The sequence below is a fragment of the Meles meles genome, chromosome 7, assembly GCF_922984935.1.
Source record: "Meles meles chromosome 7, mMelMel3.1 paternal haplotype, whole genome shotgun sequence".
Classification (NCBI taxonomy): Eukaryota; Metazoa; Chordata; class Mammalia; order Carnivora; family Mustelidae; genus Meles; species Meles meles.
In genome coordinates this window covers 145,555,699-145,571,366 of record NC_060072.1, presented here as the reverse complement: position 1 = coordinate 145,571,366, position 15,668 = coordinate 145,555,699, and the positions used below count along the sequence as shown (strand labels likewise).

General features: G+C 47.9%; 1 protein-coding gene across 1 annotated transcript in view; it reads right to left on the bottom strand.

Moving 5' to 3' along the window:
- Positions 1–6,120, bottom strand: part of GDI2 (GDP dissociation inhibitor 2) — a 28,774-nt gene extending 22,654 nt beyond the window's left edge. The window contains exon 1 of the mRNA XM_046011714.1: positions 5,880–6,120. Coding sequence (XP_045867670.1) covers positions 5,880–5,924 — 45 coding nt within the window. The 5' untranslated portion in view covers positions 5,925–6,120. The remainder of the gene's footprint in view (positions 1–5,879) is intronic.
- Between the last annotated feature and the right edge of the window lie 9,548 nt (positions 6,121–15,668).

Below are 15,668 nucleotides of genomic sequence, written 5' to 3'. Positions count from 1 at the left end.
AGTTTTTGACTCTTATAAACAATGCTCTATGAATATTCTCAACCTGCTTTTCTCATGCATGTGTTGGATATATATCAAGGAAAGCACCATTATGTTCAACTTCAGCAGGTAACTCCCAAACTGCTTTCCAAAGGGCTTGTACTAATTTATACTTTCGTCACAGAAGGGTATGAAAGTTCCTGTTGTTTCAAATCCTTGCCCAACACTTCTGTCTTTTTAATTTTAGCCATTCTATAGTTAGGATGTGGTTTAATTTGCATTTCCTGACAACTAAGGAGGCTGAGCACTTTTTTAGTTTATAGTCTACTGATAATTATGGTATCTTCTTTTGATAAGTGCCTATTCAAATTATTTCCCTTTTTAAAAAATGGGTTTCTTTTGCTTACAGCTATATTCAAGTTCTTTTTATATTCTGGATGGAGAAAAGTGCCTTACTGGTTCTGTGCACTGCAAATTTCTTCCATTCCGTGGCTTGCTTGCCTGTCACTTTCTTAATGGTGTCTTGATGAAGAGAACTGAAGGCATTTTATAATTACAAAAATGAACCCTAACCTTTTCAAAAGCAATTCACTTGTCCAAAAAAAAAAAAAAAAAAAAAAAAAATCCAAAGAGGCACCAACATATATGGTTCAACATATTACACGAAGGTTTAAAAAAAATCTGCCTTCACAAAAACAGATTAGGACATAAAGAGAGAAAGATGAAACAGTCCTATGTCCAGCCCAGCCAACAAAGGCAGACTCCAGAGCTCAACTTTTGGAAGCAAAATCACAGCAAGCAACTCTGAGTGTTGCATATCTTCTATATATATCTTTCCAAGCTTCCCTGCAAATAAGCACGATCCACTCACTGGACCACGGCTCTAAAGCAAGTAATAAAGATGGAGGCTAATAAAGATGGAGGCCTAAAGAGAAAGGCTCAGAAATTTAAAGATTCACTGAAGTCCAAAGAGCTGCTAACAAAACCACCTTTAGAGGTACCATTTAGAACAAATGATGAGAAAAGCTAGTGAAATCTGCAGGTTCATGGATTCTCCTAAGGCCATCTATAAAAGATTGCTTTTCCGGGGGGCCTGGGTGGCTCAGTGGGTTAAAGCCTCTGCCTTCGGCTCAGGTCATGATCCCAGGGTCCTGGGATCGAGCCCCGCATCGGGCTCTCTGCTCTGCAGGGAGCCTGCTTCCTCCTCTCTCTCTGCCTGCCTCTCTGCCTAGTTGTGATTTCTCTCTGTCAAATAAATAAAATATTAAAAAAAAAAAAAGATTGCTTTTCCATTGCAAAAGAATAAAATACATAGTAGCACAGTGTAATACTTCCCATTTTGCTTTAAAGCATGGGATGGACTAATTCGCTGATAAAATCTGTCAATCATATCTGGGCATCGGGTACATATTAATGATCCTTAAATTTTAATATCTTACAAAATTAACTCAAAATTAAAATCCAGTACCGCTACCTATCTGATGAATAAAGAATAACTAGCAAAGCACATTAAAGCCAGAAAAAAAATACTCTAAATGAATTTCCTTTTTTTGCACTAGAGAACCCTGTCCACCCATCATATATCAATACTGATAACTTTTACCAGAAAAAAAATCTATGTATTAGTGAATATTAACCAACATTTTAGTTTTAAATCTACCGGATGAGAGTACTCCACATCGAATTCAAACTCACCCACAAATGACCTGAGCAGGAGAGCACACAAACTCAAACCCAGAATAACTGATAAAACCATCTTCAGAATCCAACTTCTTTGTTAATGGCATCTGCCACTCACCTGGCCTTTCAGGTTCTCCAACATAAAAAGAGGTAACCAGATCACACAGTTTAAAGGTCAGTGGCCGCCAAGTCCTAGTAAGGATAGACATGTGGGAGTGAGGGAAGGGCCCTATCAGTGGTGTGAAGGTCACTTCCCTCAGCGCCCTGCAGGTATCACCAGAGTTGCAATAATCAGCAAAGCTTACTTGGAAAGCATCTAAATACATTAAGGCAAGAGACCTCTAATGTCCCGAAGTGGCCCGCATGGTGTTCCTGTATGTGTGTGACCTGTGATCAACCTCCACAGGACTTCCCAGGTCAGTGGTACGACAGACTACCCTGGTCTCAGAGATTCCTTAGAGAGCAGGAATTGAAGAGAACAGAGCCAGAGTACAATGTTCTGACAGAGCTTCCAAGTGACCAAACTAAGCACCCACCAGAACTCTAAATCCAACTGAATTTCAAAGTTACAAGGAAAAACAAAATATAAGTGACAACAACAACCAAAAAAACCCAAACAGGAAATAAATGCCCACAAAAATGTGATAAAGAAAACAAGGTACCTGAACACTAATACTAAAGAAAAATGACTTCTGAAAGCTACTTACCTAGAACTATGGGGAAAATGCATTAACTAGAACATTTTTAAATCAGTTAATCTCAGTTTTCTATGTCAGCAACAACACAGTAAAAACAACTGTTTTCAGCAGAACCTCCTTTAAGTATCTGTCCCTTGAGTGCATGTGATTAAATGCTGTCAAAAGATCGTTTTTCTTGAAATTGGGTCTAATTCTATCTTTCCTGCTCAAAATCCTTTCCCACTGCCTGAAAGATAAAGTTCAAATTTCTTAGCCTAATACAGTCAACATTCTTAGTGAAAGCCCTCTCTCCAGCCCAATTTCCCAATCTGCCTCCTCATACCTTCTGCTTCAGGCACAAACTCCCTATTATATACATCCTGTTCTCAATACCAATCCACCCTGTTCACTCTGCCTAGAAAATCATGCCTCCTGCTCAAAGCTTACCAATATTTTTAAAAGCCAGCTTACATACCTTCTTTGTGAAGGTTTCCCTGCTTGGCCTGTCTGAATTCTCATGCGGGCAGCCTTACTCCGGCACCTAGTACCTCCCCGTGGTAACTCTCGCGAGCGCCATCCTCCTTGCAGACGGAATGCCCGTAACTGATCACAACAGTCACGGTTTAAATAACTGAAACTGGGTAAGCCAGTACTCCAGGAAGAGCCTTTAATCAGGCATAAGGGGAAGGAAGATAGAGGGGATTGCTAATTTTCATGGATGTGAGCCAAAACATTTAAGTTAGTGGTTTTTCAAACCAAATATCTCACTACAACTTCTAAATGCTAAAATGTGTCTGATTTTACTTCTATCCTATGGGGCCAGTATGCTTGAAATGGATTTAAAATACAGACTGCCTACAAGACATTTATACCTTCCAAAAATAAGACATCTGTACATATTGGCCCTATGATCACTACTGCGGTGGATAGGAAGTCCTTCATCTACAAAAGTCTAACATAGCAATGGCCAGGATTTTCAAAGAGCAAATCTGAGAGGCAATTTAAGATGTTTAAATCAGATATAGAAAACTCTTTTAAATCACAAAGTTTTAATACAGAAAAAGGCTAAAATTTTATGTCTGGGATGTAAAATAATTTCCAAACATCTAATACTGGGAATACCGGTTAACTCTCACTAAAGTACATGTTTCTATTTGTAATTCCAGACCAGAATTACTATGTAGAACAGAACAACACAAATACCTGGGAACCACAAATAAGCTGTGGAACTAGTTACCCTTTTTTTACAGGTCAATTAGAAGCAGCGTATTAGGTGGTCAGATGTTGTCTGTTTACACCGAAATCAAAGAAAAGTAAAATCACCAGCCTAACAGCAAGAGGAGGAGGAGAAAATGAGGAGCAGAAGGAAGAACTCAAAGGCCGCAGGCTGAGAGTGTTTAATAAGGAGCAAAGGCTTACCAGGTGTCTCAGCGGGTTCATTATGTTACAACGTCAACACAATAACTACTCCTTATGATGCGTAATCTTACTGATCAAGCAAATTATGTTACTTAGTTTGTTAAAGAAGTTGTGATGTCATTAGGAAAGGGTTTTTTTTTTTTCCCCAGAAACTGGAGGTTCTTTAAAGTGATAATCCTCAATTCCTTAGAAAATTCAATTATACAGAATATTCCATTTCTTCTGGATAGAGAATGATCTTGTTCCAAGTTACACGTTTTATGTCTTATTTATTAAAATTAAGATTAACATTTGTGGATCACCATGACCTTCATTTTAGAAGAAACAACTGGTACGGAACAGTGCCCACGTCAGCAACAGAGCAACTCTGACACTACACTTCTGTGAGAGTAACAAGTTAACAGCACTAAAAATACCTGACACACAGACACCGCCTAAGAGTTTGCACCCGTAACTGGTGGAGTGAGCCTGTTTTTAGGTTCTTGACTCTCTGGCACTAGGTATTTGTAAGTCAAAAATTAAGAAAATGAAGTAATATATTCACTTGAAATCGTCAATTCTGATTTGAGGGTTTTTAACTTTGCTGATCTTATTTAACGGTAAGCAGTCTGCATCACGAGAAACGAGGGTACACATTCACCACTACCCAATCCTGCCATCACTACTCCTATCAATGATGGGAAGAATGTGAACGCTCTGCATGGACAGAATTCTCAAAGAACACCTTTATGAGAAGGCTCATGGGGATTAAAGTTATCACAGCTGCAAAGTGAGAGCAGAAATTGGTCTGATTTCCAGTTATGTACCTATGGCTCATCAAAAAGGTCACAATTAACCCAAACGAATACTTAAAGTGCATTATCTTCACTTGGTTGTTACAGAGCAAGACCAGGCTTATCTTCCACACGAAGCGATGCTTCTGTACCAGCCATGTAGAAACCTGCAGGGCAGATCTGTGCTCCTTTGTCCACGTCCAACTGACCGAAGCAAGAGCAAATCTGAAAGACCAGCAATAACCGTAGAAAACACAGAACTGACCCTTACAACACCGTGGCAGCAACCGGGCCCATTTCAACCTGCCCGACTCTGCACAGCCTACTAAGCTCAGAACCCCAATCAGACACCTTAAAAATACTAACTGAGGGAAACCAGACCCGCAGCTGGTAGGCCTGTTCATTTAGGCATCCAGCCTAAATGGATGCCAACTCACCACCTAAAAAGAAATTCGACCAAATCCCTCGCACTCAAAAGGACTAGTTTTCTAGGTAAGTGACCTCATCTTTCGGTACTACTTCCTAGCCAGGCACAGGTCGGCTTCGGACTGGTCCGTAGGAGGGCACCCGGCCTCCAGCAACCCATCAGCGGTCCACTTCTCAGGGGAAAGCCCCCAGGAGAGACGATGGACGCAGGGAACAGAAGATGGCAATGGTCAGCAGAGAAGGCCTGGACCGGCAGGCTCTGAGAACACTCATTTCCAATTCTCTACAGATGCTCAGGAAGTGGGATGGGAGTGTTCCAAGGAATGTGCAATGCTCCTCTGAAGTTGGGTGGGGGCGGGTAAATGCTCATTTTCTCCAAGTTCACCGAACTGCAGCAGTTACAGGACGGTGATTCTCCAATGACTTGTCACAAAATCTCGCGCCCAGCTCCGGCAGGCCGAGACCCACGAGCCGCGGCTCCAGCCGAAGTAGGAAACGCAGCTGCGAGCGCTCCCGCCCTCCCCCACCCCGCCGGGTGCTTTTCCGTTTCCAACCGGGAGAGGCCGTCAACCCGCAGCGGCGGCGGAGGGGCCCCACACGCCCAGCGGGCTGCTGCCCTCGCTCCCCACCCACTTCTGCTTCCCCGTCGCCCGGCATCAGGCCACCCCCCGGACCGGGCTCGCCGGCTCCGGGTCTGTCCTTGCACGTCCGGGGCCGAGCCGCGGCCCCCAGCCCCCGCCCGCGCCGCCGGCCCCGCTCCGCCGCAGGCCCCCGGCGCCCCGGGTCGCGCCCCCCGCCAGTCGCAGCGCACCCCCCCCCCACGACGACACCCGCCCGCGCGCACGGGGACGCCGGCCGGCACCGAGCGGCCCCGCGCGGCGGCCCAGGCCTCCCGCGGCGCGCGCTGCGGGGGGAGGGGACTCACCGTCAGGCCGGTGCCCAGCACGATCACGTCGTACTCCTCATTCATGGCGGGGGACGGCGAGGACCGAGGCCCAGGGAGAGCACAAGCGCGGGGACTCGCGCGGCCAGCGGCGATACGGCCGCCCTGGAGCCACGGGGGAAGCGCTCAGGCGGGTGTCGGGGCCCGACGGGAACGGGGAGCCAGGGCTGGAGCTGGAACGGAGCGGGAGAGGAGGGAGGCCGGCCGCCACCTCAGACGGGAAGAGAAGAGCGGGGAGGGGAGGGGAGGGAAGACGGGGAGGGCTAGGAAAGGCGGGCGGCGACCCGGGCCTCCGCAGCCGGGGCGGGGCTTAGAGACGGCGCTCGGAGGGCCGTCTATCACAGCCTTTCCGCCCGCTCATTGGCTGCGCTACCGTCGCCCGACCAACCTGCATCCTCTCCCGCCTCTCGCGAGAGGAGGGCGGGCCGTCCCTCTGGCGGTTCCGGTTCCCCGCCCGGTTCGCTGCCACCGTGGTTGGGGGTGGAGGAGGTGGTCGGGCGCGGGCCCCCGAGGGCCTTCCTCGGGGTGGGAGCGCGCGGGTGGCCGGAGGACGGCTGTCAGCCTCGTTCCTCCCGCCTTGGTGTGGGACCGAAGCGCGCCCGGGACCTCGAGACCTCCCGCCGCCCTTGGACTTTGAGCCCGTGACGGCCACGTGCGCCTGAGCCGCCGGCGCGGGGTCCTCTGGGGACGCGGGCGGCCGTCTCGGGCCCCGCACTCCGCGCCTCGCAACCGCGGGTCTCCTCTCATGGCCCGGCTCCGGCTGCGGCCCGAGCGCAGTGCAGGCCGGGGCCGGCGTGCCCGCGCGGCCGCGCCTGTCCCTGCCGTTGGCGGCTGGCTTTGTGTTTCCTCCCATCCGGCCTCCTTTTTCTGAACGCAGGAAGCCCCGCCGCCCGCGAAGCCGTCCGGAGGTCGCAGGCTTTATCGTATTTCCCGCCCTGGGTCGTTCTTGTCGCCTTAGCCCCCTGTGCGGCCCGAATGAATTTAATGAGAAGAAGAAAAAAAAAAAAAAAACTTTTAAAAAACTAACCCTTAGCCCAAATGAGGGGAAGGCTAGATCTGATCTGGAAGCAGGTCTGCGCCTTCTGAGAGCGGCAGCGCGGGCGGCTCTAGAGATCGTAGCTGGCCGCAGGAGTGCGCTCAGGCCCGCGGGTGGAAGAAACGTGCGCCTTCCGTCTCCCCTGCTCGTGCCCGCTCCCACCCTCCCCCCCCAACCTTTTTAGGATTCCTACTGGAATCTCCACTTTGGGTAAAAAGAGATGGATGTAGGGAGAGGCTTGTGTTCTCAGCCAAAGCGAGGGGACCCTGTAGAGGCGGTCTGGGCAAGGGGTGCCCGCAAAGCCCTGGGCGCCTGCAAGGTGCGCCGCGCTCAGACCAGAGTTGGTGTTTCCTTCTAGAGTTACTCTGAAACAGCTGGAGAAGAAATATTCGAAGTGAATCTCGGTAGCCAGAACTTCCTTCATATTTAAATCATTCAGATTCCGGAAATAATGTTACCGTGTTGTACAATGTTTCTTCACCCCAGAAAGAGTTTAAGAAGGTGTGTTCTATCGGACCCTGAACCTGGGGGGATGGGGGTGGGGGTTACATACCTTAACTGGGTTTGTATACATCAGTGACCAAATGAATTTCTGGGTAGACAAAAATCAAGTGCCAAGTTGTCTACTGAACCCATTACGTACCAGTGGGTGTGACTGCTTTTTCTGTTGGCTAAACATGATGCTTTAAGAAGGTCTGTCTCCAAGTACGCGTATACATACACGCACAAACCTGTAAACAACAGAAACTTACCTCTCAGTTCTGCGGGCTACAAAGTACAAAATCAAGTTGTGTCTGGTGAGGACCTGCTTCCTGGTTCAAGTTGTCTTCACTAGTCCTCAAGTAGTTGAAGGGAAAAGGGATCTCCAGGGCTACTTTTACAATGTTACCTATATTCTTGAATTGACTTGAAATATTGACCATTTTTTTAAAACTAACAATAATGAGCCTGGCTGGCTCAGTCATAGACCATGTGACTCTTGATCTAGGGTTTATGAGTTTGAGCCCCACCTTGGTCACTGAGAATACTTTAAAACACACACACACACACACACACACACACACACACACACACATATTCCAGGTGCCTGGCTGGCTCCGTAGAATATTTGACTCTTGATCTCAGGGTCATGAGTTTAAGCCCCACATTGGGGGTGGAGCCTACTTTAAAAATAATAATTTAAAAAATTAAATTAAAAACTGGCAGTAACAATAAAGAGCCTTTTTCATGTATTGCCATCAACCTCTGAATGTTTTTTTTTCAACCTCTGAATGTTGAGGCTTTTAAGCATATCTGCTGAGTTGTTACCATGTTTAAAGTGAAGGGTATTTTGTCAATATTCAGATGGAGTTAATGAGAAACTTTAAGGCATTGGAAAGGGATCTGAGTTGAAGGCTAATGAGGCTCCTCAATCTGATCCCTTACACTGAAATTTAGTTTTGCTGGCCTTACAAGTCCCGTGGCCCTGTGGAAGGACCAAAAAAATGAAAACAACCAACTGGTTTCATCCAAAATTCTATACCTGCTCTAGGAGCCTCATCATCTATTCAACGTGGCAGACAGCACAAATACTGTTTATGGTAAAGCGGCTTGAAAGCCACTCGGTTCTGTGCGGTAGAGGCCTCAGTTCCGAACAGAGTGAAACCCGAGGTTCGGGGGAAGTGGGTGACCGGTGGAAAGGATGGAAAATACCATCCCTCTGAAAGATATTTCAAGTCTGCGTACAAAGCAAGAGGCCAGTTTGAGTGTTATGTATACGCGGGTGCTTGGGAATCGTTGCTGATCTCTTTGCACCGAGCCCGCACCCACGCCTTATGGAGGGAGACACTGAGTCCCAGGAAAAGAAAATCAGAATGAATCCTCGTCCTGGCGGTCCTTCAGTCCGGAGCCACTGCAATAGTTTCTTACCCAGTTTCAACCCTTCTGTCTCAGCTGGCCGTTATCTTCCTAAAATGTGAATCAGATGCTTCTGCCTATCTTTTGCATTTAGAATAAAATTCAAACCCCTTACTATGGCCTAAAGGTATTGCTGACCCTAACCTTTGCATCTCTCTCCAACTTCATCTTGTATACTTCTGGCTCACTGCACCCCAAACACACTAGTCTTTCAGTTCCTAGAATCTGGTCAAGCTTTTAACCACCCAAGGGCCTCTGCACCCTGGTGGGTTCCATAGCTACTAACCCTCACTTCCCCTCCTACACCTCTTCTCACAGCTGGCTCTTTCCACTTCCCTAAGTTTCCATGTGAAAATCTTCCCTTGGGGCGCCTGGGTGGCTCTGTCCGTTAAATGTCCTCCCTCAGCTCAGGTCATGATCCCAGGGTCCTAGGATCGAGCCCTGCATCATGCTCCCCGCTCAGTGGGGAGCTTGTTTCTCCCTCTCCCTCTGCCCCTGTCCTTGCTCATGTGCTCTCTCTCTTGCTCACTCTGTCTCTCAAATAAAATCTTAGAGAGAGAGAAAGAAAAAGAAAAGAAAGCCTTCCCTGACCACATTATCTAAAGTAGGTTCCCCTCAACTTTCATTCTCTGATCACCCCCTGCTCATTTCTTTCATTGATTTTTATCAAATTGGCAGGTACATTCTTGTTTTTTGTCTGCCTGCCAACCAAAATGTAAAGTCCATGAGGGCAGGGACAGTATCTGTCTTGTGCAGAATTATGGCTCTAGAACAATGCTGAAAGCCTGGCACGTGATGAGTAAATATGATGAATGAATAAGAGACCTGGGAGTTGATCCCTAGATAACAAGGACGACATGTGATGAAACAGGTACCAGTTCCTCTTGATACTTTTGAGAAGGCAGTTTTCTTACTGCAGAAGATACTAAGATATTTATTTTTGAGGGTCTTAAAGATAGGGATCTATCAAACATAAATCTTTTCAACATATGGAAATCTAATGCTGAAGAGAAAACATATTAAAATATCCCCAAAATAAATATTTCCTAGTTTATGATAGATTCATTTACCCACCCACACAACACCCTCCCCTAACCCCCCACCCAGCCCCACAAAGTGCTCGTCTGCTCACAGTCTCCATCTGAGTAGAGACTGGCTCCGCCCTGGGTCCAAACCAGAATTCTAGGTATCATCCTTGATTCTGTCTTCTTTCTCTTCTTCCACAGCTATTCCTATTTTCCTTTGCTGTATAACCAACCACCCCCAAATGTAGTGACTTATCTCTAACAGTTCTGTGGGTTGAATGGGCTCCGATGCGTGGGAATTGCTTGGGTCTACAATGCAGTTGGGGTCAACTGTTGGGTGGAAAGACTGAAGACCAGACTAGACTGGACATCCAACATGGCGCACCCCATGACTGACAGCGGATGCTGGCTGTCCGCTGGGAGCTTGGCTGGGGCTGTCGACAAGAGCAGCTATGTGGGTGTGTCCTCTCCACTTGGCTTGTGCTTCTCAAAATATGGTAGATGTGTTCCAAGAGCATAAGTTCCAAGAAACAAGAAATGGAAGCTGCTGAGCTCTGAAGGCCTGGGCCCACAGACTGGCACAGGGTCTCTTCTATCATCTTCTACTTGTCAGAGCAGTTACAGAGCACACCCAGACTCAAAACGAGGAGCCGTAAAGCCCACCTATCAGTGCAAAGACTTGCCAATGAATGTGTAGTCATCTTCCGTTTGCCACAATACCCCATTACATTCTGGCTGTTCCACCTCATAAAAAATCCTGCCAATCCCTCCAGAATCTCCAACCTCATGACCTCTACACTAGTATAGACCACTGCCAAGTTCTCTCCTAGATGAGTGCAAAAGCTTTCTTAATTGGCCTTCAGCCTCCAAACTTGTTCTGTATTCTAGTCCAAGTGAGCTTCATCACAATCAAAAATGACCGAGCTGAGCACATCTTTAAAATCTTTCCTAGGCCTCCACTACTCTTAGGATCAAGTCCAAACACAGATTATTTCCTAAGATGAGCTTCAGTGATCTGGCCCTCAGTGACCCAGTCAATATAACCCGCACCACAGCCCTCCTCCACGCCTCGCCAGTTTCCCATTCCTCGCCACATTAGTCGGTGTCCAGCCGAAAGAATGCCAGCCACTGTAGGCATTTGAAGTAGAGGCACTATAATGTAGGGAATTGGTTTCAAAGCTTGAAAGGGCTGGAGAGGCGAAACAGAGAAGGTTCCCCAGAGGTTAGGAACTGCCTGAAACTCTGGAGCAAGAGGGAAAATGGTGCCACCTGGCCTTCCTGATCCCCATCAGCCTGGCCTAGAGCCGTGACTGTCTCTGTGGCCGCTGGAGCCCAGGAGTCCCCTTCCTGGCTGCTCCTGATACAACCAACAGCAGGGGACTGTGGCTTCCCCTGCCTTCTGTCTTCCCCTAGCACTTTCCATTGGCAGAACTCACCAGAAGCCAGTTGGCAGAGGGCTCTGGGAGGGGTGGTTTGCTGACTCAGCCCCTGCAATCCAGAGGAAAGCAGGGATGGAGCTGAGGACGGACAGACAGATGAGGAGCAGAGCTGCTCCAAACATTTTCTGTTCCACGGACTTGCCATGCTCTTTTCCTTCTAGACATCCTTTCCCTCAGTTGGGAGCATTCTTCCTCTGTTCTTCTATGGACCTGCTTTCTTCTGCTTGTAAGAATTCTCAGGGAAGATGTCACTTTCTTCCACAAATCTATCCTTACTTCCCGCTCTGGATTAAATTCCTCTGTTCTGGGTTAGCGTGTACTCTCTACGACCTTTCTCTTAGCACATGGCACCTGGTTGGGCACTTAGTGTTTGCTAGTCCTATGGAGTTGTGTTCCTTTCAAGGGCAGAACTCTACCTTTTCATCCTTTTTTCTTTACCACTTAGGTCATACAAATCACTCAATAAATATTTAATGCAGGGGTTCATAACCTGAGCGATAATTTTGATGGCCTATAAATGGTCTGTGAACCCTCAGATTTGTATGGAAAGCAGTGCACATGTATATTTTTCCAGAGAGAGGACCCACCATGAGATTCTCAAAGGGCTCTGCAACTCCTAAATGATCAAGAAATTCTATGTATGGATGAGGAATGAATTCACAATATTCCCAAGAGTTGGGTAAACAAAAATACAACTTCCAGGAAGAAACGGAGTATCAGAGACCATTTCGGTGGCTTACCCTACATTACAACTTTTATTGAATTTCCGTATACAGAGAAATAAAATCAGTGGCAAGACTGATGATGTATCTACAAATACAAAATAATATGCAAAATATAAACCATTTGCAAGGGCAATTAGTAAGAGATCTGTGGAACGCTTTTAATACAACGACGAGTTAGTCGAACTGGGTGGGGTTTCAGATGTGGTGGCCAAGCGGATGAATCAGGCGTGCCAATTTCCAAAAACGTCGTAAGTGTAGGGCAAGCATGTTCCGGATCCCTTCCCCTTTCAGAAAGCTTTAGCTTACTCTATCTAACCTCTAACTGTGGAGGAGTGATGGGAAAAGAGCGTGGCTGTCAAGGAAAAGCAATACAGTTGGCTGAAATGATGGCTTATTCGTTCCATCCTAGACTAGAATGATCTCTAAGCTGCCCAAGCCTTAATGTTTCTTGTATTAGCTTAAGTTACTTCTCTTTCAAGTAACCAAACCCATATGGGGCTACCTCACGTACAAAGGGGGATTTATGAGAAGGGGGCATAAGTGTAGTCAGGTTTCTGGAAGGAACTGGAGTCAGGAGTTGGAAAAATGTCTCTTAGCCCAGCTCCTCTCTGTACGGCTTCTTCTTTGTTTTCTCTCTATGACCTGACACTGCTTTCCTCAGACGTGGAGGGTGGTGACGGCTGGCAGCCCACTTCAACTGAGTTTCGCCCCGTCTGTCCAGATGCTCTCGATAGGGTTCCTGAGCCTCACACCGACACTTCCGGCCAGAGCACTCCTCGGTGGGGGGCCAGTCCCGGGCACTGTGGGGTGTGTAGCAGCATCCCCGGACCTCTTCCCATGAGATGCCAATACCCACCCTCTCCTGGCCCCAGCTGTGACCATCGAAATGTCTCCAGACATCACCAGCATCTCAGTGGCAAGGCAGGGGCTGAGACCCCCTGGGCTGGACTCCCCAGGTTTCCATAACCAATGTCAGATGTCCAGGCAGAGAGTCGGGTTGGGCGAGCTTGGGGTCTTGTGTCCAACTTGATCCGATTAACTCAAGCGGGGGGCATAGAGTGCGTGGTGGAAATATGGCTACTAGGAGTCCACATCCACTGGGGCGGTGGCCGGGTCCTGGAAAAGAGCTCTGGTAGGTGTCCGTGACATTTCCTTCACCCTAGAAGTGAGGCACTCTAGCCCGACTCTACGGACTCTATTCATGCGTGGTTTGGGGGGGACACTTTCTCAGGGAGAGGTTTGTGGTATGTACATACCTTTAAATTTTTAACTCCAGATCTTCCACTATAAGGCTTTTGAAATAAAAATACCTGGCTTGTTTCATTTATTTCTTAAGCAATTATTTACTGTGTCTCCCCTGTGCCAGGAACTGGGCTAGGCCGTGGTGAGCTAAGCAGATTGGGTCCTGTTTGCACATTTTACCTCCAGAGTGACTTAATGGTTGTGATGGCTAACCCACTTTGGGTTAGCCCTTTTTCATTTCAAAGCCTTTTTACCTTTGATATCTAATCACTATTTTTTTTAAGATTTTATTTATTTATTTAACAGAGAGACAGAGAGAGAGAGATCACAAGTAGGCAGAGAGGCAGGCAGAAAGAGAGGGGGAAGCAGGCTTCCCCCCAAGCAGAGAGCCCAATGCGGGGCTCGATCCAAGGACGCTGCGATCATGACCTAAGCCAAAGGCAGAGGCCCAACCCACTGAGCCACCCAGGCACCCCTTTTTATTTATTTTTAGAGAGAGAAGGGGGGAAGGGCAGAAGGACTGAATCTTTAAGCAGACCCCCTGCTGAACTGGAGCCCCCACATGGGGCTCGATCCCGTCACCTTGGGATTGTGACCTGAGCTAAAACCAAGAGTCAGGCACTTAACTGACTGAGCCACGCAGGCACCCCTATCTAATTATTATTTTTCATTTTAAAGTTTTTAAATCAGTTGTCTTCTTTACTTCAGTGTGGGGTTATCTGCCTGTCAGAACTGTTAGTCTTGCTATTCATGACCCCATGCCCATATGTTACTAGAACAGTCGGTTTTGATCACTGAAACTCAGTTGCCCAGGGCCCTCAAAAAAAAGAATTCCAAGGTTAGTCTTGACTCGTACCAGAAATAAATAACAAAGTATTAGGAAGAACATCTTGTCTTTTCTCAGATAACAGAAAAATAAGTTCTTATGCTAGCTGGCAAATAAGAATTCACTGTGCACGAAGGTTATCTAGAAGGACCCTGTCAGGTTAAAAATTAACTAGGTTTGCAGCTTTCGCTCTCCGCCCAGTTCCCAACCCTGCATGCTGCTCTCCCAGTTTCTGTGTGGTCTGTCAAAATCTCCCTGCAGATTCTCTCCAAGGAAAGAGTCCCAGGGTCATGTAAGTTTGGGAGATTTTCCCCATTATGTCCTCCTTTGGGAGAGTCACAGTGGAGACGGGAAGGTTTCTGAGACGTTTCCACTGCCATAGTCATTACGGAGAGAAATCTGCGAAACCCCATGTTCCAGCTCTATTCCTGGGGATGCACGGAAAAGACATTTTCTGGGATATAAAAAGCAGCGCTAAAATGTTCATCAAATTCTAATACAGGGGAGCCAAGAGTGGGAGGTAAGCTCCAGCAGCGATCAGAAGGATTCAGCCTCAAGGTAGCCAAGGGGAGGAGGTTGAAACTAGTTGAGACGAGAGATTTCCAACACATCCACGAGTATAGACTTCTACAGTGTCACACGGCGTTCAAGCACACTCGTGCGCGTGCCGGAGCGCGAGGCTGGCAGCCACGGCATTGGTCGGAGAGTAGGGGCTTGGGGACGACAATACAAGACGGAACTTGAGACAGCATGGTGCAGACTGAGCACCGGCCTGTACCACGGTTCCCGTCCCAGGGTCTGCTGAAATGGCACAAAAGGAAGAAAAAGGGTCTGAAGCTTTGCGTTCAGAGAGAGCGGAAAGGGAGTCGGCTGCTGGAGGACAGCAGACCGTCGAGTCCATGACCTAACAGCCCAGAGAAAGCTGAGCCGTCGCAGACGCAAGGCATTGAGAAGCAAACGTACTCCAGCTAGAAGGTTCCAGAAAAGACCACAGGAGTTAAGGGGGCAGGTGACTTGGAGCCCAGGCGGGGAAGTGCGGTGACGACGGCGCCGGTCGAAGGGGCCTACAAGGAGCAGCGCGTTCCTGGATCCCGTCCTGCCGGCACCCCCGTGTCCCCAGCGAAAGGCGGGGGTTGACTGCAGACAGTGGAGTCAGAAGAGCCGGGGCAGAAAAAGCACGCCGTCCCCAAGCAGACAGTGTGGGAAGCAGGGGGCAGAGGGAAATCTCTGTACCTTCACTTGATTTCGCTGTGAATCTAAAATTGTTCTTAAAAACAAAGTATGTTTTAGGGGCGCCTGGGTGGCTCAGTTGGTTGAGCGTGTGACTCTTGGATTCAGCTCAGGTCATGGTCTCGGGGTCGTGAGATCGAGCCCTGCATCGGGCTCCGCACGCAGCAGAGTCGGCTACAGATTCCCTCTCTGGCCCTCCGCCCCTCCCCCCTCATGCTCTGTCTCTAAATAAAAAAACAGATTAAAAGATTTTTAAAATCTTTTTTAAAAAATGAAAAAATAGGGTAAATTTAAAGAAAAACAACCAAAAGGGGGGCTCCTGGCTGGCTCCGTCAGTACAGCATGTGATCTT